Consider the following 25,213-nt stretch of genomic DNA (forward strand, 5'->3'; position numbering starts at 1 on the left):
GTGAGTCTTTTGTAGACAAGGCGTTCAAGAAGTTTGGAGACATATGGGAGAAGGGAGTTAGGACGGTAGTTAGAGGGTAGGGAGGGATCCAGTGATGGTTTCTTTAGGATAGGGAGAATTGTGGCATGTTTGAAAGCTGAGGGGTATGTAACAGTAGAAAGGGGTTGAATAGTTCGGTTAGGGCAGGGGCCAGGGTGGAGGAATGGGCACGGAGTAGATCAGAGTAATTTCTATCATGGTTTGCGTTCTGTAATATACTGCGCTATGCCACTGTACTTTCTCTGGTAAGTCTGTATCCGTCCAATGAGCGTGGCAGCAATGCTTACAGACTGTTCTGTGTGCCGCTCATTATCTAACAGCATGTGATGCTAGAGGATTATTCAGCTACATCTGATATTCTTATCTGAGATCACCGAAGCAGGTCAGCAAACGGTCTGTGTGTGCAGAATGAGTGAACCTTTAAAAGACAAAGTAGAAACAGAGCAAAGTCCCTGGATCCTTCATCCATTCACAACGAAATAGATGGAGACCTACTCGAAAATAAATTCCAAGCACCCTTGGTATGTTAGATCTGATATCTATCCAACTTGGGTAGATGCCAGCTTGGCCTTGTTAAATGATCATATGACTGCATAATGTCATTAGTTTAGCAATGTTTCCAGAGATCATTTAGTCAGCATAAATTATTGTAATTATATTGTAATGTAATATATATTGCATAATGAAATTTACGTAGTGCTGTTGTGCTACCCTGAAAACTTTGAAGTTCTCCAGATCTATTTCCATATATTAGTAGTTGTGTTTATTGTTTTGTTGAAAGACTCAAGCCTTCTATTAGATCATCCACAAGTAATGAGTAACTTAATGCTAAGAGGCTTTTCACAGCTGACTGCCGAGACTGTTATTTTCCAGGCTTGTTATTGATTCACAAGCAAAATTTTGTGTAGATGAACTGCATAAAAAACATGTTTACATGCTAAGCAGTCCACAGGTTGGTATACATTATAATTAAGATAGTAGGAATTCATTAAAGACATCTCCAGTCTCTTTACCCTATGATATAGAATTCTGCAATAAGGCTGCAGAGGTCTGCTGACTAGTTATTAAATACATTCAAATTATGTCCCGACAGAATGATTAATCACATTGCTGTTCTTTTAAAACTCACTATCATATTAATCTCTGAGATTATCACAAAGCCTCCTAGTATCTCCAGCCATGTAGAGCTTGACACCTTTAGCTGCCATCTTCTACTTCATTAGGAAAATTGAGATCTTGTGCCTGGTATGCATTCATTGTGGTGTGATCTCCTGAGATTTGTATACAGAATATTTTTTTTAGTTTGACATAAACTGCATTCTACCCCCTGGTATGCAAACCTTGATCAGGTTTGGTGGAAAGTGCACCATGTCTTTGCAGACAGCAGCCCCTAAAGTTTCCTTATCCAAAGTATGGTAACAAATATATTTGAATTTAGCAGAGACTGCTATAATTTGAAGTTTTTAGAAAAATAATGACACTTTCTGGATTCATCATTGAATAGTAGAATTGTTGAAGCTGATGGGTATAAAAGTGTAGACTTCTCTAGGAATTCTCTACTTAATTTTGTCTGCTCTCATCTTGAGCATGTGATTATGGATGTCCCTAGAGCCCAGTTAATGAGGATCAGGAGGAATTTTACAGATTCTGAGTCATAAGTGAGAGAAACAGCTATTTTGAGAGTGAGATTCCTGGAGATGGGGCTACAGTAATAATATGGTGCGTGAGGTATACGAGTTTAAAAAGGAAAGGACAGAAACACAAACAAGAAAGTTAAACATTTCTCATCCAGAATATATAGAGACAACACGACAGACATTTCCAATTAGAAATTAGAGAATAATCAGAAGATGTGCAGTTAGGTTAATTGCGCCCCCCCCCCCCCCAAAAAAAAAAAAAAAAAAAAACATAGAATGTATTAATGACATAGGACTATGGTAGGAACATCAGATTGTGAGCTACTTTGAGAGACCGCTAGTGACATAACTATGTACAGCGCTGCCTAATATGTTGGTGCTATATAACCCCTGTGTATTACCAATATCTACCAGTTGCGAACAATGACCCCCACACTTTTCAATTCTTTGTCAAGGGTACAGTTTGTATGTAGAAAAGCAGCCATGCTTTCATTTATTACCATGTTAGTTTAATAATAAACCTGACTTGAGTAATATAATGCCATATCTTGCAGCATCCCCTATTTTTTTGCTATCTCAGCCTTTGACCAGCGAGTGTATTATTTAATTTAAGGTTATTTAAAGAGTGCATAATACTTCCATTGTAATATAGGTTTACTTACATTTTCAGATCACTGCCAGCTTCAGGCTATTTTGTCATGTGAACATACACAAGGGTTTTTTTTTATTTGTGTAATAAAACATGTCTGGGCTTTTAGGAGTATACTGGCCTTAAAGGACATTGCTGAATAAATAAGCACAGGCACTGCGTTTAGAAAGAGACAAGATGTGATTTTCTTTGTATATTAGCTTTTTCACCAGGACAGATAATAAGGTTAATCCATGGCGTTTGTAAAACTGTCCTTTGACGTCACTCCAGTTACCTACCAGTCAGAAAAACAATGAATTGCACGAAGCTATTATAGAAAAAGGTTGTTATCAGGAAGGCTTGTATGGGATTATTCTTCTTATGAATAAGTTACATAGGATAAAATGTTTGTCAACATTATATCTACCTTGAGACTGGGTGCCGGTGTGTCCTCCACCACTAACCACCAACAATAAAGCACTTCCCTAGACAGGAGAGTGACAATTACTTTACCCTACTACAACACTTGTTGCCTATACTCTAGGGGCACATTATCTATTAGTGAAAGACCATAACCCTCTATTCAACCATGATTAAATACCAGGATGCACAGACATTATCCAGTATCCAAACAACATGTTACCTAATGACACCTCCCCTTTTTTCAAAGTACCTTAACACTTACTCCTATTTTATATTCTTCTAATATTCCTGTTATATATAAACCCATATTTATCAGATACCAGTACTAAACATCTCAAGGAACCAGCGACATTCCAATGTGGATATTACCTTGATACTCTTACTCTTAATTTTAAGCATCAAAAAATGTTTTGTCATTTTACTTTTAATGCATACACTGTCACGATCTCAACAATCCCCTGAAGAAGCCAATCTGGCGAAACACGTCGGGACATGAGATAAGGTCAAAATTTTGAGGGATTTTTATTAATATTTGCTTTGTCAACACTTTCTGTCATGTTGTATTCTCACATATAGACTAGGAGTGTCATGATGGAAATAGGACGACCTAGACTCTATATATAAATAAACACAAATACATTTTTTTTCACTTATGCCCTAAAAGCCTATCTTTCCCTTTCTTCTTCTCCTTTGATATTATTTTTTGCATTAAGCTAGTTTACTCTGGGTTAATTTAAACTTGTTTTATAGGACGTTATTTTGTTTTTATCCAGCCTATTACTCTCTCATAAAGTTGTCAGATATGTATGTTTGCCCCTAATCGGTTTTTGAATTTTCTCCATTCTCTGTCCTATATCAATATTCTATTTGAAGTTTCAGCAGCAATGTGGTCAGATAGTCTTTAAGCAGCATGTTCTTGTCTGCAGATCAGAATGACGGTGATAATCAAACATGTTAGTTTTTTAAGTGGTAATAGAAATGCATTAAAGCAATGTGTGTCCTCATGTACTGAATATTGTCTTTTCATGTATAGGATCCTTCGGTTACACAGGTGACCAGAAATGTGCCTCCCGGGTTAGAAGAGTATAATCCATTCTCTGACTCAAAAACCGTAAGTTTGTACCTATGTTCTGTCAAGCTAAGCTGGTATTTTTTAATAATGACAAATGGCACTTTGGGTATACCCACTCTTACTGATAAAACAACACTACAAACTGTTTACATTCCACCAGCAATACTCTATTAATTTGCAAATCTGTTTCTTATGACTGGGGCTCCAGTTTAGTTTTATACAAACTTTATCGTTAAGCCCTGTGTTGCTAAATATTGTTGAATTCAATATCCCAATATATGTGAATTGAAAAGTTAAATAAAAGATTTGAGGCCTCTATCTTTTGCCAGACTTTACCAAAGTCGGTCTCTCTCCCTCCATCCATTATCCTCTCTGTTTGCCAGGTACAGTGAAACCCCTAACTCAAGCTCTCATTTCTTTGTTCCCCACTTGGTTATAGAGGGACAGATTCTCTGTAGGTCTAAAGGAAGAGGGAATCTACACTATATTGTATAGCACAGAGTGGATGCCTAGGCAGTATAGCAGGAATGTTTCAGATTTTGTTAAAGGGCTTCACAGATTCATATCAGTTGATTGAAGTGTAACCATTGGTAACAAAAAAAAAACCGCTTGCCTTTTAAGTAATGCAATGTCGTCTATCCCTCTGTGATCCTAATCCAGTTGGTCCCGCGCCACTCCATCTTCCCTCTTTATTCTGGCGTGGCCTGGACACCACGCAGCTGTGAGATAAGGTGATGCTCCTTCCGAAAAATGTAAACAAAAAAAAAAAGCCAATCTCACTTCGCATGCACATTATTTCCCTATATGAAATGTAATATCTGCTTTAGTCGTGATTTAAAGCCTTCTTTTTATGCAGGTTGTACAAATTTTGAATATTACAATAATTCCTAATGCTAGTGGATTCTCACTATTTATTTGTTTGGTTTTAAGCCTCAGCCTCCAAAAGTAAAAATGCCAACGGCAGTCCCCAGCACACAGCCAGCCATAATGAAGCCGACAGAAGAGCCTCCAGCATATACTCAAATTGCAAAAGTTAGTATACTTTTTTATATATATATTAAAATGAAAATATTGGTTGAATATCTTTAATCCAGATAATCTAAATGTATCGTACACAATATAGTCGGTCATTATAATTCTTTTACAATGAACTTTGAATATGCCCAATCTATGTGAGAACCTACCTGAACTAACCAATGAGGCAGACCCATTGGCTTACATAGTTGTTGGTGGATCTAAAGAAGATGGTACACTCAGATTGTATTGCTTGCAGTGAGCCTAAAATTTCTGTACATTTCTATGTTGACTTATCCTTAGGAACATGCTCTGGCCCAAGCTGAACTCTTGAAGCGACAGGAGGAGTTGGAGAAGAAAGCAGCAGAATTGGATCGCAGGGAGCGGGAGATTCAAAGTCTAAACCAGCCTGGTGGTAAGCTTGTCGTTTTTTATTTTTTATTATGTTTTTTAAATAAATTATTTTTACTGAAGTTTATTTTTAATTCAAAAGTACATAAGATAAACAGAGACAACAATTTATAAAGAAGACATAAAACATGGCGGAAATAACAGTTAAACATCAAAACAAAAGATGATAATAATAAAAAAAAAAACACCAATGAGGGTTAGGACTGGCTGTGTTACTAACAAGCACAATTTTATTTATTTTTATAGTATTTTATTAGCTGTCTTTATGGGGTTTTGCCCCCACTCTTTTTTAGTCATTATTCTACTTTTTTATATGTGTACAGTATATCAAATCCAGTGTTTCTCAATGTGTGATATATCACTGGTGGTACCCAGTGCTCTCCCAGCCCCTTTTAGCTGGGCGGACTACCCGGCACTTTTCAGTAAACATCCAGTTGTTTTTGGGTGGTTTCTTAAAAGTTGGGTCACAAAACTAAGAGCAGCCACCTTCCTACAGCTTCTTCCCAACCAGTTTAAAAAAAACATTCTGGGGAGATTGCTGAGTACCCCTGGCATTCTAGAGTTCTACATAAATGACCTCCATGAGAAAGACCACTTCTGATTCATGAAGTTTAAACTTTTTTCAGTTGATTATCACATTTCCAGTGCTGTATTCCTTACATGTTTTAGACGCATGCTGAAAGGGGATTTGTTTAGGATCACCTACTGGAGGGTAATTGTCCAAAGACTGTGCTGGAATTTTATAGCACAGTAAGCAATTCAAAGTAGGAAGATGAATCAGACAGCAAGGCTGCAGGCTCTTGTTTGTGAATCTTATTGTTGGCTTGTGAATCACAAAACTAGCTGAATAAATGTTCACATGTATCTATTTAAAAGTGGAACTAAAATGTATTGGAGGAGGGAATATTTATAAATTTCCTCCTTCAGTGTTTCCTGCAAAGTCTGGCAGTCCAGTGTAGTGAAATGCTTTTTATTACTTTTGACTCATAGACTTATACATGACCCCTAAGCTAATGCAGATTCATCTCATGGAAGTCTGTGTGAAAAGCAGTTCAGCTCAGGTACTGTACAGCACTTAACCATCTTAGTGAATACTCATTGATAAAACCTACACATTCTTGTTTCGTGAAAGATGAAGAGGGAAAGTTTATAATTTAAGTTACACTTTATCTGTGTCTTTACACCTGACTGGATGGTTACTCTTTTCTCCATAATAAAAAAAAAAAAAAATGTTTTCTTCTTTTAGGGAGAAGGAATAATTGGCCACCACTCCCTGGAAACTTCCCTGTTGGCCCATGTTTTTATCAAGATTTCTCAGTGGATATTCCTGTGGAATTTCAAAAAACTGTAAAGATTATGTACTACCTGTGGATGTGTTAGTGTGGAAAAGACCTATTTTTTAATGTTTTTGTGAAAAATATAACATATTTTCCCCTAGTACCTTAGTTTCTTAAATTGCACTGTATCATGGAGTAACAAATCTGTTGCCAACTAAAGGTCCTACATATAATGGCAAACAAATTCAGGTATAATAAAGTAATATTTCCATATTATCGTTCAAGGGACAGTATTGCTATTTCCTAGTGTGCTGCGGGTGCTTCAGACAGATACGTTTTTTGCATATTTTCCACTAACTGTAGATAAAGGGGAAGCATTTTGTAGGGTATGGTAGTGTGTGAGGCAGTGTTGGAAGGTATGACAATGGTCAGGATGCTTTGTTTGGAGGGTGTATTGGAGCAGCGGTCCCCAAACCCCAGTCTGCGGCCGTCCAACTCGTGGCAGTGGGCAGGTTGCTCAGACCTATATTGGGAAAGTGGGGGGTTCATGACGTCATGCTAAGAAAGTATTGTTTAATGGCAAAACTGTAAAGGGATTTTAACTGAGGAGGCCGCCACATTCATTACTGGTGGCCAAATGATCTCTAAAAACGTATAATTTTTTGAATCAACCCGTGCTTTAAGCAGCTAGTCAGGGCTTGTCATTATGCTGTCTCAGGTTTGGGGTATACACAATCCAGTGAGATAGATTGTGAAGCAATCAACACACACACTTTGCTATAGAAGACAAAATAATTGTTATTCACATGTTCTTTATATTATAACTGATTAAGTGAAATAAAAGATAAATACATTTTTAGCAGTTTTGCTTGCAGTATATTAATGTACACTAGGGTGGGTTTTTCTAATATGTTTCAAAAATTCAAATTTTTAAAACTATCTTGTTGCTCCCTCTAGTATAATTTGGTAACAAAGTCTGTATAGGAATATCATTTTATGTTACAGCTTACTAGATAGATCTGCTTTTTGGGGTTTAGATATTACAATTGCTTTGTTATAATGCCTTTCACATGTTGGTCATGTGTTTTCTCTTTCCCACAGTTCATACAGTCACCCTTTTTGTAAATATTTTCGGATGTCTGGCCTGGTTCTGTGTTGACACAAGCCGAGGGGTTGACTTTGGGTTGGCGATCCTGTGGTTTTTGCTTTTTACTCCTTGCTCATTTGTTTGCTGGTACAGACCACTATATGGAGCATTCAGGTACAGTAAAGATTTTAGCTGATATTGTTTAGCTAAGCTGTCATTACTTTTTTAAAGGCCATTACTTTTCTGACTATCTATAAAGGTCCATATTTGCTGTTTGGGTGAATCACAAGCTTAGCTCCTATATTAGTTGTGAGAAAACTCCACCAGTGTGCCCTATTTTGTCCTACTGCTACAGAAACCATAGGAAGGGCATTGTTGGTTTTCCTGTTGCTTTCTGCAAATTATAGAAAAAATAATTGGAGGATTCAGCTGCTGTAGACAGACCCCTTATAGGAAAAAACTGCCCATAGTCCCTGCCACCTCATCCGAACCATAATTTGCTGTGATCTGTTTCCCTGGCCTTTTCTAGTGGTGGAAATTCTTGACAACTCCACCCGGTGTCATGCCTTTTCAGCCACAATGGGAAGTAGCACAAGGAAAGCTTCTACACTAGAAGTATCTCAAGTTTTGTGTGATCAGAAGAGCTAGGTGTCTGGTGTAGCAAGGATTGCAGGCACATTTAGGAACCTTGGGCGTTTTTAAATGTGACAGAGAAGCTTTCCTAACCTGTTACAAATGAAACCTCAGCTTTAATGTGTTTATACCCCAGGGCAGTGCTTTTATAAACACACAATGCTATAATAAACACACAACAAAACACATATTTTATAACGTGTGGCTACTGTTTGCATAAAATACCATTGAAATAAAGTGGTTAACCATTCCACTGGTCTCCAAATATCAGACATATGTGGATAATAGGGTGACGTCCTGTGTTTGTGGCACCACCACCTACTCTACATACCTAAACAGATCTGCTCCATAGTAAAAGCTTTTCTAATAAAGAAAGCACAATTCAAGAGTATCGGATTTAAAATATTGAGTAGATGACCTATCTTAATAAAACCAAAGCAGAATAAATATCCATAATCAGAACATGGTTCTGGTAAATGAAAACACATTTTACACTTGGTAACTTGGCTGAAGTAAAGAATCTACAAAGTGAAAGTCTGCAAAATGCAACATAAATTTCCCAATGGGATCAGTTATTTGAGGTGTGATGGATCAGCTTGCCTAATGATCTTGAGGTTCATTTCTTTGTGTGCCAAATTTGTTTTTAAAGTATTATTACATGATAAAATACCAGCCTCAAATTTAAAGCTGAACTCAAACCTTCCCTTAGGTCTTGCAGAGTTGTACAGTCTTGCACAGTTTTGCAGAGTTGTACTGTTTCCTCTGTTGTATTGAACACTACTATGAATTATTTGTAAACTGAGCTTTTCATTTGTGTGCATTGTCTGCATTTGTGTGCATAAAAAGTCGAGAAACATTAATCTAGACCTTTGCACTGTGTAGTGTTCTATTTGTGGGTGTTACCAGGAAGTTTCTCTGCAAATGCAGCCTGCCTTGGAACACCCACTTTTTCAAATAGATGTCAACTCAGCAAGGCTTTTACAAAAAGGAAGACACTTCAGCTTTACTAGTAAGGAAACTATTGTGATTCATTGGTAAGAATTCAAGTGAGACTCCAGCCATTTCCCCATTGGGGAAATTCTATTTTTTTTTTCTGCTGACCATGGTCACTGAAACAAAGAATTAAAAAGGTGACAGGAAATCAAAATTTGGCAACAGTCTCAGGAACAAGAGGGGGCCAGTGCTGTTTCCCCCTCTCTTTGATGATGTTAGGAGAGTGAAGAGAAGTTCTAACCTCAGGAGAACAAGAGATCCCATTTTCCAATTAGAAATTGAACCATAAACCTGACATTGAGCTAATGTAATGTCAATGGAGTGTCTATATAATGTTCAACTGTTATCTATTATTTTGAATGCTGGCTTTAAATCGATTGTACTCTTTAATAGATGGACAATATCACCCACTTCCCTATCTAAATATATTGTCCTATCTTCTGTTTATTTGCAGGAGTGACAGCTCTTTCAGGTTCTTTGTGTTCTTCTTTGTGTACATCTGTCAGTTTGCTGTACATGTTCTTCAAGCTGCAGGGTTTAAAGGCTGGGGCAACTGGTAAGTCATATAATTGGTGTTGGTTCTTGAATCTGAAAATTGAAAATGCTGAGAACTGCAATGATTCTAATTATTTCCAGGGGCTTGCAACCAAATCAGCACTTGATCCTGTAACTGTAATGAGTCCACTGTGCTGGACTCTTCTTATGAAGCTGTGCTTCTGTACAGAATCAAATAGGTCAGCATTAAAATTACCGGTCACATGGAGTTTAATTTAAAAACACAAAAAATGCCAGCCGGCAACTCTTTTTTTGCAGAGAAGAAGCATGTTATGTCTTCTACAATTAAACAAGCTTGCTTGCCTTCTACAGTAAACTACATAAAAGTTTGCAGTACAAAATAAATGGACTCCCGTGCACAAGTTGCAGTTACATCTTCATCTTTGCCAAATACTCCTTGTAATTCCCACTGAAATAGAATGTGTGTAGGATGGGTGCTATAGCAGCAAGTGGTTGCTACACACACCACTCCTGATCCATAAACAGAAAAACATTTGCTTCCAGGACGCCAATAGTGTTCTATTTGTGGGTGTTACCAGGAAGTTTCTCTGCAAATGCAGCCTGCCTTGGAACACCCACTTTTTCAAATAGATGTCAACTCAGCAAGGCTTTTACAAAAAGGAAGACACTTCAGCTTTACTAGTAAGGAAACTATTGTGATTCATTGGTAAGAATTCAAGTGAGACTCCAGCCATTTCCCCATTGGGGAAATTCTATTTTTTTTTTCTGCTGACCATGGTCACTGAAACAAAGAATAAAAAAGGTGACAGGAAATCAAAATTTGGCAACAGTCTCAGGAACAAGAGGGGGCCAGTGCTGTTTCCCCCTCTCTTTGATGATGTTAGGAGAGTGAAGAGAAGTTCTAACCTCAGGAGAACAAGAGATCCCATTTTCCAATTAGAAATTGAACCATAAACCTGACATTGAGCTAATGTAATGTCAATGGAGTGTCTATATAATGTTCAACTGTTATCTATTATTTTGAATGCTGGCTTTAAATCGATTGTACTCTTTAATAGATGGACAATATCACCCACTTCCCTATCTAAATATATTGTCCTATCTTCTGTTTATTTGCAGGAGTGACAGCTCTTTCAGGTTCTTTGTGTTCTTCTTTGTGTACATCTGTCAGTTTGCTGTACATGTTCTTCAAGCTGCAGGGTTTAAAGGCTGGGGCAACTGGTAAGTCATATAATTGGTGTTGGTTCTTGAATCTGAAAATTGAAAATGCTGAGAACTGCAATGATTCTAATTATTTCCAGGGGCTTGCAACCAAATCAGCACTTGATCCTGTAACTGTAATGAGTCCACTGTGCTGGACTCTTCTTATGAAGCTGTGCTTCTGTACAGAATCAAATAGGTCAGCATTAAAATTACCGGTCACATGGAGTTTAATTTAAAAACACAAAAAATGCCAGCCGGCAACTCTTTTTTTGCAGAGAAGAAGCATGTTATGTCTTCTACAATTAAACAAGCTTGCTTGCCTTCTACAGTAAACTACATAAAAGTTTGCAGTACAAAATAAATGGACTCCCGTGCACAAGTTGCAGTTACATCTTCATCTTTGCCAAATACTCCTTGTAATTCCCACTGAAATAGAATGTGTGTAGGATGGGTGCTATAGCAGCAAGTGGTTGCTACACACACCACTCCTGATCCATAAACAGAAAAACATTTGCTTCCAGGACGCCAATATTACATAAAAGCCATTTCTAGTTTCACCATTAAGGATTGGTTTCTCATGATTGCTGAAGTAGCCAAACATGAAATACAATATTATAGCGCCGCCATGGGAGCAAAAGAAGGTGTGTTTGTTTCCATTCTTTAATTTCTGATATAGCATTCTCCTGATCCTTTATATGCAGTAGCTTTGTGACTGTCCAAAAATGATTATGTATTGAAACATCAGCATCAGACATATTACGCAGCGCTTTACAAAGTCTATAGTCATATTACTAACTGTGCCTTAATGGGGCTCGCAATCTGTCATTACCGTAGTCTAAGGACAATATTTGAGGGAAAGCCGATTAACCTTTGCAGATAGTCCTGGCCGAGATTTGAACCTGTGACTTAGTGCTGCAAGAGTGCTAAGCACTGATCCAACTGTCCTGCCCATTTTTTTTTTTTTTTTTGGAAGTAAAAAGGTCTGGCCCTTTGAGTAATATCAGTCCTTGCTTTCAAATCTTTAGGGGTTGCTTAAACTAAAGAAGTACCGTTAGCTTGCAGACCATCTTGGAACCAGCCACCCTCTCCCCTCCTTTTAAAGTCTTTGTCTATATAGAGATGCAAAGTAAGATGTAAGTATTACTTTTTATGGATTTTGAAGGAGGTGAATTTTTAGATAAAGGTTCGATTTAAATCTCAAAACTGTGCTAAGAATACTTATAGCTGCCAAACCTTGCTGAACACCGAGACAGATTTCTAAAGAAATAGATGTGTTCCTTAAAACTATCAGATGCTTTCTTTGTTTTCTCAGGGTTTATTCAATGCTAGTTGTATTTAACATCGAAAACAGATTTTACTCATATATATATATATATATATATATATATATATATATGTATATCCCAAAAGGATGTAGGAGAAAGTTGTTGCCTTTCAGTAACAACTAGATCCTCATCACTTTTTCCAAGCAATAGTGGACAATATTGTGGACAATTCCAGAAGGTGAATATTATTGTTGACACGACCAATAGAGTGGATAACTGGTACACTCACGCAAAAAAGAAAGAGGAAATATAAAATCAGAAAAGTGGGTAGAAAAGAAAAGAAAACTTTTAAGAAAAGAGTATATGGTGGGAGAAGTGATGGATCAACCATGAACTGGTTAATTAAGGAGGGGAGAGGGATCATACTAAGTACAAAATGTGATAAATTTGTTGTTTATATTTTTGTTTTTTGCTTGATTAGCTTCCATATTGAGAGCCTAAATAACTTTTTTTTTTTCCTCTGAAATTCCTGCAAATATTGTTAAAAATGTTACATAAGCCAGTGTTTTGTGTAGTATTTCCTATCAACCACAATGTAGTATTAAAGTGTCAGGGATATGGATATTAATTTCTGCACGGTTTCTTTCAGTGGTTGGATTTCTGCACTCACCGCCCTGAACATGAATATTCCGGTGGGAATAATGATGATTATGATTGCTGCCCTATTTACAGCTTCTGCAGTAATATCACTAGCAATGTTTAAAAAGGTGAGGATGTAAAATGGATTAATATAAACAGATGAATTGCTGCTTCTTGGCCACAGCATGTTGTTAATTCCAGAGAACAGTATCCAGGTATCAGAATCTGTTACATTGCATATAATTGGAGGTTACACATTAGTTGAAGGAAAACAACCTTTTTCTTAAAAACTTCCTTTTTCATTATTGAGTTTTTCTCATGTAGGCAAATAAGCTGTGATAATCTTAAATGTTTTGGGGTTCAATTCATATTGAGGCCTCTCTTCAGAGGGTGTACTGTTCTGCATGTCTGGAAATTACTGGCCAGATGTCATAGGAGAAGACCGTGCTTCACTGGGTGAATAGAAGGTCATATATTATGTGGCTGCTGGGCCATGTGATATGCTATGTGGAAATGAGCTTAAATTTACTAAACAAATTTGGTAACCAATGGGTAATTAATATGTAAAGCTGTATCCAGTCGTCTTTAAAACTCATGATTTCTGGCTTGGAGATATTTTAAGCTCAAGCTATATATCCTCCTTTAAAACAAATCCTAATAATATCCCTTATTTTGATCCATTAGGCCTTCACTGACTTGCTGATTGCCGTATAGAAGTGTAATTGTTAATAATACAAATGTGTAACAGTGGGGCACCCCGCTGCATCATAGATTGCAGTGGTCATCCCTGGTCAGTGATCCACCATGGCAGATTGCTAAACAATGCCAAGGGGCGGCTGTACACACCTCGAGATTTTTGCCCAAGAAGATCATGAATTCTGATCACAGCATCACAGGTGACTTATTATCTAACGTGTGTACACAGCTTTAGAGACAAAAGAGGAGACAGCCATGGAGTAGAGTTAAGCTGCGTACACACTTGCAATTTTTGTCGTTGGAAAGGATCTTTCACGATCCTTTCCAACGACAAGGGGCTGCAAGATGCATGAACGATGGTGTACATACAGCACCGTTCATGCTCTATGGAGAGGGGAGGGGGGAGAGCGACGGAGCGGCACCCTGCTGCGCGCTCTCCCCTTCCCTTTCATTACGATCGGCTGTCGTCCATCGTCCGTGGATCCGGCAGGTCGGTCGTCCGGACGATGGACGACACCGACTGTACACACGGAAGATTTTCGCCCGATAATTGGCCGATGCCGATTATCGGGCGATAAAAATCTGCCGTGTGTACGTAGCTTAAAGAGAGAAGATGATTATTATTGTAAACAAGGGTTTGAGGTGATTTGCTCAAGGTTTACTGCTTTCTCACTCCCCTACAACCCTTCCTTCTGTACTGAATGAATGGTGAACACCACTGCTGGGAGCTGCACAGAAATGCCAGAGATAAAGCATTGCAGAAATTCTTTATTGAACCAAATCTTCCTATTTAGGGCAGGAGCTGTGCCTGCAGTCATCATAAAATGGTTTGATTTTTCCTGCCCATCTGATGACTACCTAATATTGTCATCATTGGCACTTAAAGCAGACCTAAACAATGAAAACAATTAACCACCAGGAGGTAGTACAGTTTGACAAAAGAGAGATGCAATAACTCCTTGGTTCCTGATGGCTTTCTTTCTGTTTTAAACTACATAACACATGCCAGATCCAGCATCTGGGGATAATGTAACTCCTGTCCATGCACAGTAATTACATCATACAATCAATAAACAGTATCACCGTCTTCACAGAAGTACGCCATGAAGATGGCAATGCCCATCCTTGCAGCAATGACAAGTCCTGAACCTGCCATCGCTGCAGGGCAGTGGCACAAGGTGAGTGCCATAATAGGCAAGAATGCTGCTGTTCATAATGCTGATTGTGGCAGATGCTCACCACCCACCAACTGGTTTAGTTCTGCTTTAAAACATCCAATGTAAAATACTATGTGGCTGCTAATATGGTCACCAAAAGTTTCTTCTCACACCCAAGAATATATGTTGGTTATCACAACTTGTGCATGTAAAAAACATCTGACCGTGGACATGTCTAGAATAAATGATGTATTATATTATCTGTGTTTCTTTTAAGGCACATATACGTATATGTTGTGAAGGGGTTCAGTCTACATCAATAAGTCTATACCATCCTTAGTTGCATTGTTAGGTATATTTTTTTTATATCATCTGCCTAATATGGTTCAATTTGACATATTTTTTTTTTTTTGTCTTACAGGTGCATGGCCTCTACCGGACAACAGGCGCCAGCTTTGAAAAGGCCCAGCAGGAATTTGCTACAGGGGTGATGTCTAACAAAACCGTGCAGACTGCTGCAGCCAATGCTGCTTCTACAGCTGCAAGCAGTGCTGCCCAGAATGCTTTTAAGGGTAACCAGATGTAAGAGCGCCAGCTGCAAGCGTCCATCACCAGTTATCTCTGTCCAGTCATTCTCCTCTCCTCCAGCCGTGTTTGCAGCACACACAAAAGACTATTAATTGCACTTGCCGTGTATATTAGCTACATTCAGGCCCATTCAGTGCCGGTTGGAAATGCAATGTTACATATTAATTCAGGCACTTCATGGGCATATTGGTTGTGCATGGTCTATACCATTAATGCTGTTACTGGATCTCCTGTACACTCCTTCCCATTCTTTCTTACCTTCTTGAGCCTGCAATGCTCTGTCCCCAACATTGTCTAAATAATTTCTGGTGGATTACTATAGTGTGAATATGGCGTTATTAGGTTGAAATTGTGCTGAGGTCCTAAATGGAGGAAGTATTTTCTGATTTTTACTGCTAAACATGCTCATTTTTTTAATGTAATAATTTTGTTATTTAGTCTATTTAAAGAACAATATACTAGGAATAGTGTGACCTGCTGTTCGAGAAGACACTGATGACTGTATGTGGACATACATGTCATAAGAAAACTGCCATGTCTGCTTGTAGCTCTGATTTAATTCTGAAGCACAAATGGCTTTTGCAGCTTGCATGTTTCCTAAAGAGAAATGAGCACTAGCCACATTGTGCTTACTCTGGTGGTGTGGACAGCAGACCTGGCCCATTTTTGCCCAATATAGGTACGCCACCTACTGGCTAATAGTGGTTACTACAGCTTGCAGTTCTTAGCCATTGCCAGAATCAGAAAGGGAATCCTAATCAGTGTTTATACTAAACTCTCTACAGCAAAGGTAGGCAAACTGCAATTCCCTGGCTTTTAAACTACAAGTCCCAGCATGCTTACCAGACACGTTGAGACTTGCAGATGCACAGCTGATGTGGGTCCACTGATCACCTTAGCCTTTTTTGAGTGGATTTTTTATGTGTGTGTGTATTTGTGATGTCTCTTTAAGCCCTTCTGTGTTACAATTTTTTTATGCAGTGCATTGTTCCTTTGTTTATTTTCTTTAAAGTAACTTCTAGTGGAAGAGCGTTTCCTGCTGTATGCTTTGAAATGTCTACAAACAATAGCCAAGACAGTTTCAGATCCTGTCCTTGCTTTTTTTTTCTGTTGTTATAGAACACTAATTAGAGGTCTTTTCACTTACATGCCAGTATCTTTTTTTCTTTGTGTTAGATCACAATTGGTCGCCTTTGTGAGGCAAGGTGTTCTTCCTTTTTCAGGCTCCGCGTAGCATTTTTTAGTTTTAAACTTTTACATTTGAAAAGTAGTATTCCATCTTTTACCTAACAGGTAAGAATTTCAGCAACAAACTATTGTGTCACTAAATGTATACAGAATCTGTTAATAGACATTGACATTTGTTTTTAACAAATTGTTATTAATAACAAAACAAATTAGGTATTAGTTATGTTTGACAGCAGAAATGGGTATTTATATCAGCTGACATTATCTTTGGCATGTGGAGGGCATTGGAACCTGATGGAAGTAGTGGATACGTATTTATTAAAGCATTCTTTTTATTGAACTGGGAAAACAATTCTGTCATCATCATCACAGTCATCTCTGTGTTCTTATGCTGTACTGAGAAAAATTTGTAGATTACCTTTGCAGACATCTTCTTAAAAATCCTGAAATTTAACAAGCACCTGTGCCAGGACTATGCACAATAAACTATTTACATGGTACAAATATTCAGCAAAAGCAGCACCCTTTGATCTCTCGCTATAGGTCTTGTGGAAACCGTAATGTTCAGAGTTCACAGAGCACTGAAATCACAGCACCTCTCCTCTTATTTTCAGTGGCAGCACAGACTTGGCATCCTCCAGCCTCTTAATGTCAACTTACACTTGAAAAATGGGACATAGGCATAAATCTTTATTACGCCTTAAAACTCCCTTTTTCTATGTTCCTATTTCCAGTGTTATAAAAAAATCTCTGGGATATGACATTCCTATTTTCATTGCTACAGCCACTTCCTGTTCACATAAATCTCACCTGGTGCTGCAAGTTGTTCTGATCGAATCCTGTTTTTGCTGTGCTTTTTGAGGATTTATTACTTTGAAGTATGTGCAGTTACAGAGCTCAGTAATGAGTGGTTTGAACGCCTATTTACTCTTTACATATATGTAAATGTACCATTTCCTCCATGTTTTTAATTATTCGTACATATGCTGAATTGTGCATTTTTTTTACATTAAAATATACTGTAGTTGTTGAACTAAAGGGTCAATGAACACATCATGGTAATAGCCGTAAAATAATCCTTGCCTTAGAAGTGTCACACTTCTATTATATATTCTTTATATTCTTTCTATTATATATTCGTTATATTCTGTGCTGCATGTAGACAAATAGTTTATAGGGTTTAGAAGAAACTGTGGTTTTATCACAATTACCATGGTAAGTTTATTGTGCCTGAGGTTCAGCTTTAAAAACCTAGGACAACAATATATGTTGGAAGCCATAGGATGATGGTTACAATTGTTATTTTGCACAATTTTGGTTAAATCAAATAGATATTTACATTTAAAGTTATTCTAATTACACAAAATTTTCCTGGCCAAAATCTCGACTCAAAGCAGCCACGAGTTGTTTTTGTATCCTTATCTTTTTATTTTCATGTTCTACCATTCAGTGATGGCAGTAAAAGGGGTAAATGTCTATAGTTCAGACACAGTTACACTTTTCAGAAGGAAGTAAGCAATGACAACCTATAAAATTTCCTCAGTATAGATTTCCTTTAAAGTATGTATCCGCTCCCACGATCAAAGAATCTGCCAATGAATCTATGCTCATGTGATCCATGTTTGTATGAATATAAACTGTAGTTGTGACAACTGATAAAGTATCTGATTTTCACTGCTAAATATGCAGAGGAGAAAATGACATTTTGCATGCCCAGGGTGGAAAGCTGTGCTAATCATCATGATCATGGCTTTTCTCATTTCAATGTCATGGTTAGTATTTCTTTACTGACCCTATTAGATGGTTTAGGGCATAGAAAAAGCTGTGTCTTTTGGTGCTAAGAATATTCCTTGGTTACCTATGGGGAAACTATTACTGCCCTCCTAGGGGTACAAGGACATCTTTCTTCTTGGGATCCAGCAGTAAAAACATGGCAGGAGATCAGTACCTTGATTTGCTCTTTTGTAGTACCTAGCGTGATCTTTGCACATAAACTCTATCCAGGTCTGATTTCAATTGGACGTTCTTTAAAGTTCTGGGCAGATCAGGGATCCACAAACCTTCCAAAACAAAGGCCAGTTTCCTGTTCTCTACACTTTACTGTAGGTTGACTGTAGCCATGGGAGTGGAAGATACTACAAGCTTGCTGGTGGAAGTAACAGATGCCCTTGGGACTGAAGTAAGAATAAAAAAGGCCAAGTGCCAGTGGTTAGTGGGAGTCAGAATAATGCACCCATTGTGTAAATACAGTCTGGTGCATGTGGAGAAACTGGTAGTGGGAGGAGTACTGCTCCAAGATCCTGGTAAAGGCAGGCAATGGTCCTCCATGTTGGACACCTCTGAAATTCATAAAGATAAATATAGCTCTCTATTTAGTCACTGTTGAAATCCATTTGGAGATAGCAGTTTCCAACAAATTTTTGACCTAATTAATAAGTAATTAAATTACATTAGGAAGATTTGTGTACTTGTGCATTTCATTTTTTTTCAGTTTTATAAAAAATAGAAAAAATTGTCCATTGTCAATAAAGTATGAAGAGTTGATCTAGAAGTAATAACTTTTATCTGAACTATTAAACTTGTTTGCACTGTCCATTGGTGCTCTCTGCCTCATTTAGAAAACCACCCATGCAGTAAATTATTAAACTTAATTCATGACATTTTTAATTTTGTCATTTCTACACCATTCTTCACTTAAGTACAAAATAGGTAAACAACTATGCAAGACATTCTAACAATGTAGGAGACATTTATCACTGTATATTTGTGGAGTAATTGCATGCGGTGGACTATCGGCACCCACATGCAGTCCAATATATCCCCATACTTCCTATCAGACTTTTATAATGTGTAGCTCAGCCATGTCACGTGATTTTCTAGTAGTTTGAGTAGCTTATTAGTAAATATTGGCTTCTCACAGCTTTTTGTGGAATCAATAAAAAGAAGAATCAGGGAGAGAAATCCTTGTCCTCTAGATTAGTATAGTTCAACCTTGCTGGATACAACCCTGCTATGATTTGTGACAATTTCACTATGACTGTAGGCTAAGCTTCTTGTTTAGCAGTAGTTGGATCTAGTAATATGACATCTGCATGTTTTTCTAGTGTGATTGTCGGGGTATTCTCAACATTTCGCTGATCATACAGTACAGGGATTCAAACATGCTTGAAACTCTCTTCAGGTGACATTATGGACCTTCTTCCTGAATAGGAGCTGCTTATATCCAGTGACTTCTTAATCCTTTCTCACCACCCAATTATTACTAGTGAGGGAATAGAACTTTATTTTGTGTAATGAAACTACAGTGTAATTTCATTACTCATTTTGAGTTGTTAGAACATGTACCCAGATGGCATTTTGGATGTGATTATGTTCATGTTCTTGATTGTAATTGTATTAATCTGTTGGTTCACTCTCTGTGTCAGGTGAATGTAAAGGGAATTTGTTAACAAGTTGAGGAACAGAATATTAAGGAACACACTATTCATAGGTAATTATTTGTAAGGTTTCTAAATCATTTACACATACAAAAAAGAGTAAATTTATTTAAACCTATTACTTTATAATGAATGTTGAAAACCAATAAACAGACTATAGTTTCCTTTTTAAGCTCAATAACAGCTTTGCCTACACTATGATTTGCTCCCTTGGGCTTGGATTTTCCTACTGTGCATTTATAGTAGACCTATATGTGAGTAATGGGCAGTAATAAATTGCTGAGCCGGCATTTAAAATAAGCATGGGGCAATACCCTAAAAGTTATCACTTTCTATGTCCTAGATATAAATGTATTATTGCCATTTGGCTTATTGTCATTGTATTAGCTATTCATGACCATAACTGCAAGCACTGGCTGCCTGTCTGCCCCCTCCCATATTGTTCATTTTTATCTGACAGACTAGACTTACATGGTAAAATTACCCCCTTGGTAGGGATGGGCTCTGGTTGTAGGGTAACTACTATACTAATCTAGTGGCAAATGTCTACCTCCTGGTGACAAGCAATTTTGGATTTAGCGGATTGTGGTTTTCCGGTAAAGCCCAACTGAGCATGCTAGCATTATTCCTGGCCCTGGCATCAGATTCCACACAAGTAGGAAATAGGACGGAGTATTTCCTGGAATTAAAATCAGAGCAGTCCTAACTGCTAATTCTGTGTGAATACCAATAGCTAAGGCTGATTTTCTTGTTGCAATTGGAAAACTTTTTAACGCAGCAATGAATTTTGCTATGTTTTCCATCTAATAGCGTTTGTATACAATTATGTTGACTCATGCACAGCATGTTCAGTAATTCCTACAGAGAACAATTCTGAATTCAATATTACTATAGACTGTGTTAGATCAATGCTAAACTCAGATATCAGGAAAAGAATGGAATCTAATAAATCCCTAACTGACATACATGACTGTTACAAAAGAGACTATTCACCTTCTATGGAATCTTCTATGAAATAGTAGCCTGACATACATTTAATTGTATAACTGATCTCATAGGTTGGAATCATGTCATTTCAGCCAATGTGTACTGAAGACCTGAAAGTTTAGTGGTAATTTTTTTCTGTAGTGCATGAAAGCTGAAAATGTCAATGATTTCTATAAGCGAGCTAATTTCTCAGACCCAGCAGTGAAAATATTATAAAGCAAATACCCCCCTGACACTCTGCAGATAGACACAAACTGGCTGAATAATTTATTATAGTATTAAATAAGGAAACTTTGGTTTTATGCACTAAAATTTTTACTTATATGGTTGTATTAGCAATTCCTCACCTCTTACAAATAGTGGAAGTGACATTTTTTGGGCTAGACTATATTCATAAGAACATGAAGGTGTGAAATGTGAGGCTTTTATCTAAATAGATGTGTAATTTGCAAAGGAAGGAGTCATTTAGTAGCTGAGGGCAATATATGTTACAAGATTTGTCCTCCCACACTTTGATATAAATAAGTCCCATTGGTAATACCTTCACACAGCTCTGTTAAGCCCTTTTATTTATTAAGCAATATGAACTTTCTTCTCTTTCAAGTCATTTCCAACTTTGCAATATAGTCCTAGTCCACACAGTGCTGCCTCCATGAGGGTAAGAGGTAAACTTCTATTTTCCTTGATGAATCCTACACACTGGAATGCCCGCACTCAGCAGTCTTTCTGTATTTTAAAGCTTGGATTTTATTTATCTGAAAGATGTTTGTATATTTTGTAAATGACTAATAATGTTCTCCCATCACAATAATGAGAAGACGGAAGTCATTGTACTGTACAAATTTACTCTTTCCCACTCTGTGTTGCATGTCTGAGTAGTTCAGATGTTTTGTATATTTATTGTATTAACACAGAGTGTCATACAATAAAATTAATATTTACGAATGTCTTTTGTGCATTTTGTGTATTATAAAAGTGTTCACCTATTCATGTTTTTGTGGTTGAAATACATAAAGGAAACTGCTTTAGGGCTCAGGGGTTGTTATTTTGTTCTGACATAACTGGAGCTCACAAGTTGATCCCCAGTCTTTGTGATCTGTGAACATTTTTGCTATCCTGTTGGTGATATGGGGCCGTAAAACATTGCAGACTAACCATGGCTCATTTATGTAACTTGCTGCTGCTGATACTCCTGCAAACCAGAATGTCTAGCACTGGTTCAAAAATCATATTAATATTACACAGTATTAATATAGCTCCAACATATTATGCAGCGTTGTACAAAGTCCATAGTCATGTCACTAGATGTCCTTTGAAGAGGGCCCACAATCTTAAGTTCCCCCCATAGACATATGTCAATAACAGTCTAAGATCAATGTTGGTGGATGCCAATTAACCTAACTGCATGTTTTTGGAATGTGGGAGGAAACTCGAGTACGCGGAAGAAACCCACACAAACACAGGGAGAATCTACAAACTCCATGCAGATAGTGTCCTGGTCGAGATTCCAACCTGGAACCCAGTGCTACAAAGCCAGGGTGCTAACCACTGAGCCACTGTGCTGCCCTAATGAACACTAGAGACTGTTGGAGATGCTTTGTAATATAGGGATATTTATACCAATTCCTCCAACCTTTGATAGAAATATTTGTTCTCATATCTGAGCCTAGACCTAGAGAAGGCATTTCCTGCTTCCTTCTAACTGTTCTGAAGTGAGGTCCTCCTTGATCCCCGAGGGTGACTGTTGGCTGAAATCCTGTTTTTTATGGGTTAAGCCCCAGACTCTACCCTAGCTTCTTGTTGGCTAAGGCTCATAATATTATGCAGTGAGACTTTTATATGTGTGCAACAGAACTTTTCTCCGCAGATTCCGGTTTTGATCTTCACATGCAGCTTCAGAACATATATACAATCAGATTTTATTTCTACATGGTAATAATATTTTTCTGGATTCACAATTATTATTATTATTATTATTATTAAACAGGATTTATATAGCGCCAACATATTACGCAGCGCTGTACATTAAATAGGGATAATCTTCTATTGATATGGGGCATAGTTAGAATCTCAAAGATGAGAACTTTTCCAGACCAACAACTGTGTGAATCTATGCTCTACCAACAGTAGAAATTCTGTAATGGACCCTGATTTCTCCCCTCCCCAAGAAAAACTTTGTTTCCTAAATAAAATAATCTTCTAGATTGGTGTTTTAGTAAATGAAATACAGCTACAGCTATAACTAGGGAACCACACAAATGGTAATGAAATCTATTTATCTATCATTTTGCCTCCTGGCGGCTTTTTGTTTCAGCAGTAAACTGGCACATGCATATTATTTGCAACAAACCGAGGCAAGCTGATAGTATCCGGCATTGTCCTGCGTGGTCCTCTGTCATTTTTATTTGGCTAGTGTCCAATCTTTCTGTAGGTGGTGGTTTACTCCAAAGGTACAATACTTAATGTGCCTTGTAATAAACTTTCAAAACAAAATAATTCAGTTTTGCAAAAATGTGATTTCTTACATTGTGTATATATGTATGTACACTAGAGCTAATACATATACAGGATATTGGTGCTGCACAATGACTGAATCTACAGTCCTCTCAATCTGCCTCAAGATATCACAAACTTTGACTTGTGTAATTTCCATAGTTGTGGTGCAGGGATGTAAAATAAATGGCTTAAAGTATATATAACCAGAAAAGGAATGGAACTCCTATCTCACCTAATTGGGTCGTGCTAGGTGACTTGCCCTGTTTACTTTTGCAACAGAGATAGAAAGTGAAGAAGAAGTTGTCACCAGCACAAGAGGTGAGAGAAAATCTTCCACTGGGGACATTTGTTCCAAGACCAGCTGCGTAGACCAAACAGGCCTTTTCTGAATTCCAATCTATCAACTGAAACTGTATCTAAATACTGACTGATTTCTAGCTGGAAAGAATGATTTATAGAACAGAATATTGTACATGTGTGGGCTACATTTGGGACTTCTGCTTGTTCAATTATTGGTTGGAAGAACTGTTTTCTAACAGGGAAGACGAAGTATGGTTCCCCTAGTCCATATCCCCCTATTCTGTAGAACAGAACAGCGCTGTATGTACAATGTTCTTTTTTTTGTTCTATCTGTTGTAACTTTAGAAACATAAAGGGAAAAAATGAGTATTGGTTTTAAACTACTCCTATACTACTACACCCCCCCCTAAAAAAAAAGGCAATAGATATAATTTAACAAATAGTTTACTATTAAGGATTACATGATTATGTATATATGGGATTTGGGGGGATTTTTAGGTAAATATTACAGAAATAGTCAAAATGTGTGTCACCAATAAATAAGTGGTTAATAAGTATGTTAATGTTCACCTGTCATTTTCTGTTAATCCCATCTATTAACACACACACAGGCAATTGTTTGTGTAGTGCTGCAAACATATTATCTTTTTCACTGCAAGGTAATCTTGTGTTACAGGATATTTTATCTGTAGCATTAATCTCAACTTCCTGAAGCCCCTCCATAAAGAAGTAATCTTTTTCCTGTAGTTTGTATATGTATATATACATAAATGTATATTAGGGGATTTCTTTAAAAGGGAGCTCAAAAAAGAGAAAGATAACTCAACTACATTGCAGTCATTTGCAAATCTAAGTGTATTTATAGATTTGGTACTATGAAGCTCCTGGAAACAAATGGCTCAGCTGAAGTTCTGTAGTCAACATAAAGAGACTGAAGCTCCAAGATGATCTCTGATTAATGGAGCAAAAATAGTTCTGTGATTGGAGAAGAGCCTGGTCATGTGAGCTGTTAAAGTCACATAACTGGCTATCCTTTAATCATATAACTCTCTTATTGACCAGGCAGTATTGACCATTGAGCGCCATTTGGGACTTCATTGCCTAAATACAACGCAGATTTTCATGAATGCAGCAGCTAGAGATATCCGCTCTTCTATATAGGTAGACCTCCCAAGCCAGGCTATTCTACTGAAGACACTGTTTAGTATAATTTATTTATTCAAGAAGTATTTCTAACATATAGCTACTGTTTTCTTTGTGCTCTGGTATACCTTCTGGAAAATATATTTACTATAAAAAAAACAAACTTAGCTTTTATGGTTTTTACAAACAGAAAAGAATATAGACATCAGTACACATATCAAACATCCACAACAGGTCCCAACAGGATCAACCAGTTAGCATCAGTACAGTTTTGTTCATCACAGGGGGTTGATAGTAAGTAAACTAAATACATTTGTTTGCAATGATTTTTTTCTCTGATTATATAATCATATAGCATGCAATATCCCACACGCTAAGGTAGAA

At 37.4% G+C, this 25,213-nt stretch overlaps 1 protein-coding gene across 1 annotated transcript in view; it reads left to right on the forward strand.

The window, feature by feature from the left end:
- SCAMP1 (secretory carrier membrane protein 1) overlaps positions 1-21,835 on the forward strand; it is a 33,876-nt gene extending 12,041 nt beyond the window's left edge. The window contains exons 2-9 of the mRNA XM_072416306.1: positions 3,761-3,838; positions 4,730-4,831; positions 5,117-5,228; positions 6,471-6,599; positions 7,603-7,762; positions 9,669-9,770; positions 12,848-12,965; positions 15,112-21,835. Coding sequence (XP_072272407.1) covers positions 3,761-3,838; positions 4,730-4,831; positions 5,117-5,228; positions 6,471-6,599; positions 7,603-7,762; positions 9,669-9,770; positions 12,848-12,965; positions 15,112-15,276 — 966 coding nt within the window. The 3' untranslated portion in view covers positions 15,277-21,835. The remainder of the gene's footprint in view (positions 1-3,760; positions 3,839-4,729; positions 4,832-5,116; positions 5,229-6,470; positions 6,600-7,602; positions 7,763-9,668; positions 9,771-12,847; positions 12,966-15,111) is intronic.
- The last annotated feature ends 3,378 nt before the right edge of the window (positions 21,836-25,213 follow it).

This window comes from Pyxicephalus adspersus, chromosome 6, assembly GCF_032062135.1.
Source record: "Pyxicephalus adspersus chromosome 6, UCB_Pads_2.0, whole genome shotgun sequence".
NCBI lineage: Eukaryota > Metazoa > Chordata > Amphibia > Anura > Pyxicephalidae > Pyxicephalus > Pyxicephalus adspersus.